Source organism: Theropithecus gelada, chromosome 7a, assembly GCF_003255815.1.
Source record: "Theropithecus gelada isolate Dixy chromosome 7a, Tgel_1.0, whole genome shotgun sequence".
NCBI classification, from domain to species: Eukaryota; Metazoa; Chordata; class Mammalia; order Primates; family Cercopithecidae; genus Theropithecus; species Theropithecus gelada.
In genome coordinates this window covers 58080206-58084351 of record NC_037674.1, presented here as the reverse complement: position 1 = coordinate 58084351, position 4146 = coordinate 58080206, and the positions used below count along the sequence as shown (strand labels likewise).

The 4146-nt window shown below is 44.9% G+C and overlaps 1 protein-coding gene across 2 annotated transcripts; it reads left to right on the top strand.

Annotated features, from left to right (window-relative positions):
- The first annotated feature begins 315 nt into the window (after positions 1-315).
- On the top strand, positions 316-2311 carry LOC112627768 (bifunctional purine biosynthesis protein PURH-like). 2 transcript variants are annotated; one of them, XM_025390411.1, is made up of 2 exons: positions 316-1726; positions 1910-2311. In XM_025390411.1, the coding sequence occupies exons 1-2, from the start codon at positions 407-409 to the stop codon at positions 2183-2185; spliced, it is 1596 nt and encodes a 531-aa protein (XP_025246196.1). In that variant the 5' UTR covers positions 316-406; the 3' UTR covers positions 2186-2311. The 2 variants fall into 2 exon arrangements, with proteins under 2 accessions (XP_025246196.1, XP_025246195.1); XM_025390410.1 differs by having other exon boundaries at positions 316-2301.
- The last annotated feature ends 1835 nt before the right edge of the window (positions 2312-4146 follow it).

Below are 4146 nucleotides of genomic sequence, written 5' to 3'. Positions count from 1 at the left end.
CTTCAGCCTATTATCTTAAAGACCAGGACTCCTATACTACCCACAGCAGCCTTGGGAATATTTATGGCCGCATCTCATTTGTAAGGAAGAATATCTGGGGTAAAGAAGGAAGGAAAGAACAAAGATTTTATTCATGCATTGCTGCTGTCCATTTGTGGGCCAAAGCAAGCCTGTAGCCAAGGTTGGATTCAGGCTTCTGGGTGTTGATTGATTACAAGGGTTGTTGTAGAGATTACAGGGAATGAGGAAGGGAGTCTCATGGTGGGCCTAATGGGCACCAGCAGATGGAATTCTGCATCTGTCCCACAGTGCAGGTGACCCTTGTTGAGGTGCATCTGACAGGGCCTTGCTGCCATTCATGGCCCTGTCGCCAAATTAAGACTGACACTGCTGACTTCCTGCAACCATGGCTCCTGGCCAGCTCGCCTTATTTAGTGTCTCTGACAAAACCGGCCTTGTGGAATTTGCAAGAAACCTGACCTCTCTTGGTTTGAATCTGGTCGCTTCCGGAGGGACTGCAAAAGCTCTCAGGGATGCTGGTCTGGCAGTCAGAGATGTCTCCGAGTTGACGGGATTTCCCGAAATGTTGGGGGGACGTGTGAAAACTTTGCATCCTGCAGTCCATGCTGGAATCCTGGCTCGTAATATCCCAGAAGATAATGCTGACATGACCAGACTTGATTTCAATCTTATAAGAGTTTTTGCCTGCAATCTCTATCCCTTTGTGAAGACAGTGGCTTCTCCAGGTGTAACTGTTGAGGAGGCTGTGGAGCAAATTGACATTGGTGGAGTAACCTTACTGAGAGCTGCAGCCAAAAACCATGCTCGAGTGACAGTAGTGTGTGAACCAGAGGACTATGTGGCGGTGTCCACGGAGATGCAGAGCTCCGAGAGTAAGGATACCTCCTTGGAGACTAGACGCCAGTTAGCTTTGAAGGCATTCACTCATACGGCACAATATGATGAAGCAATTTCAGATTATTTCAGGAGACAGTACAGCAAAGGCATATCTCAGATGCCCTTGCGCTATGGAATGAACCCTCATCAGACCCCTGCCCAGCTGTACACACTGAAGCCCAAGCTTCCCATCACAGTTCTAAATGGAGCCCCTGGATTTATAAACTTGTGCGATGCTTTGAACGCCTGGCAACTGGTGAAGGAACTCAAGGAGGCGTTAGGTATTCCAGCCGCTGCCTCTTTCAAACATGTCAGTCCAGCAGGTGCTGCTGTTGGAATTCCACTCAGTGAAGATGAGGCCAAAGTCTGCATGGTCTATGATCTCTATAAAACCCTCACACCCATTTCAACAGCATATGCAAGAGCAAGAGGGGCTGATAGGATGTCCTCATTTGGTGATTTTGTTGCATTGTCCGATGTTTGTGATGTACCAACTGCAAAAATTATTTCCAGAGAAGTATCTGATGGTATAATTGCCCCAGGATATGAAGAAGAAGCTTTGACAATACTTTCCAAAAAGAAAAATGGAAATCACTGTGTCCTTCAGATGGACCAGTCTTACAAACCAGATGAAAATGAAGTTCGAACTCTCTTCGGTCTTCATTTAAGCCAGAAGAGAAATAATGGTGTCGTCGACAAGTCATTATTTAGCAATGTTGTTACCAAGAATAAAGATTTGCCAGAGTCAGCCATCCGAGACCTCATCGTAGCCACCATTGCTGTCAAGTACACTCAGTCTAACTCCGTGTGCTACGCCAAGAATGGGCAGGTTATCGGCATTGGAGCAGGACAGCAGTCTCGTATACACTGCACTCGACTTGCAGGAGATAAGGCAAACTATTGGTGGCTTAGACACCATCCACAAGTGCTTTTGATGAAGTTTAAAACAGGAGTGAAGAGAGCAGAAATCTCCAATGCCATCGATCAATATGTGACTGGAACCATTGGCGAGGATGAAGATTTGATCAAGTGGAAGGCATTGTTTGAGGAAGTCCCTGAGTTACTCACTGAGGCAGAGAAGAAGGAATGGGTTGAGAAACTGACTGAAGTTTCTATCAGCTCTGATGCCTTCTTCCCTTTCAGAGATAATGTAGACAGAGCTAAAAGGAGTGGTGTGGCGTACATTGCGGCTCCCGCCGGTTCTGCTGCTGACAAAGTTGTGATTGAAGCCTGCGACGAACTGGGAATCATCCTCACTCATACGAACCTTCGGCTCTTCCACCACTGATTTTACCACAAGCGTGCTTTTTGGCTTGCTTATGTGTAGGTGAACAGTCGCGCCTGAAACTTTATGAGAATAACTTTTTAAAAAAATAAAACAGCACCTCTTAAAAAAAAAAAAAAAAAAAAAAAAAAAAAAAAAAAAAGACTGACACTGCTGCAGGCTCCGCCTTATCCCCCAGATAGCCTGGCATGCAGGAAAGCCTTAAGGCTCTTCTCTTTCTAGCTCAGGTTGGTGTCTCTAGAGGTGCCTCTGCACAGAGGTCATTCCTGAAAGTGTATTTTTCTTCTCCCTTGACTAATCAAGGATCGAATTCCCTAGTCTACCTCTTTAGTGCAGTGAAGGACTGGTTCAAGGTCATACCAGATTTACTGTTCTCGGGGCAAACTCATTATGTACCAAGCACTGTTCTAAGCTCCTTAACTTATTTAATTCATGTTAACAAGACTATAAGTCTTGTTTAAATTTGAGACCCAAATTTTATTGATGCAAAAAACTGAGGCACAGAGAGGTCAAGATCACTCAGCTGTAATAGTAAATGGCAGAGCCAGCATTTGAACCTAGGTGCTCTCTCTCCAATGTATATGCTGTTTACCACACTCTCCATTGCTTTTCAAAGGAAAGCCTTTCTTTTTTAAAAAAAATTTAAGTCGGGCATGGTGGCTCATGCCTGTAATCCCAGCACTCTGGGAGGCTGAGGCGGGCAGATCACCTGAGGTCAAGAGTTCGAGCCCAGCCTGACCAACATGGTGACACCCCGTCTCTACTAAAAATACAAAAATTAGCCAGGCATGGTGGTGTGTGCCTGTAATCCCAGCTACTCGGGAGGCTGAGGCAGGAAAATCGATTGAACCCAGGAGGCGGAGGTTGCAGTGAGCTGAGATTGTGCCACTGCACTCCAGCCAGTGTGGCAGAGTGAGACTCTGTCTCAAAAAAAAAAACAAATTAGAGATGAGGTCTCACTGTGATGCCCAGGCTAGTCTCGAACACCTGGACTCAAGCAATCCTCCCGCCTCTGCCCCCCACATTGCTGGGATTACAGGCTTGAGCCACTGAACCCTGCTGGAAAGCTTTTCTTTACCATCATATAAGGCATAAACAATCAAGATGAAGAACACTTATAAAATGGATATAATGGGACCTGTCTCATGAGGATGAGACAGGATTAGGTGCTGTCATTGATGTAAAGCACTTTGCATGGTCCTTGGCATGTTATCATTGTTCAATGGCAATGATAGATTAAAAACAAAAACTGGGGCCCACAGGAGTTAATGGACTTGTCCAAAGTCACAGGGAGAGTTGGTGATCAACTGGGATAGAAAGCTGGTACCCTGGATTGGTCTAGTGGACACTTAAGCCATTACTCCTCCACACAGAATGTTTAAATAAAGCCATTCAGCAAAATGCCACAAAATCTCTACGCTTGTTTCTTAAGTTGTAAGAACAAATTGTAGCAGGCCCCACGGTGCCTGTAATTATCGTGGTCACCAACGACAAACATGCTGTTTGGTTTCATTGGAGCAAAGAGACAGCGGAGGCATACTTAGGTTCTTTTTAACATGTAAGAATTTTCTAGGACTTAATGCCACCAGGATGTCAGAAGAGTTAATGGCAGATGTGGTTGTGGAAACGTTCTGTATTTTTAGACAACCTTTAATTAAAACACTTTGTATGTCTCAGGGACCAAATCATATGCTGCCACTTGAAGGCTGTCAGAGGGGGAAAAAGTATACAAAGCTTCTAAAAGCAGCTTTGCTTATTTTTATCTGAGATGGAGTGAGAGAGCCTTTGCAGAGACAAAACCATCTCTCACTACAAAATTATATGAATTTAATACATGGGTCAAATGTGCAAATTGTACAACACATTCTGTTTAACTGCAACAGTCAGTGAAATCTGGGAGGTCAATCTGAGGACAGTGAACTTAGTCTGGGCCTCCCTACAGGCTCATGACCTGTAAGACCTTC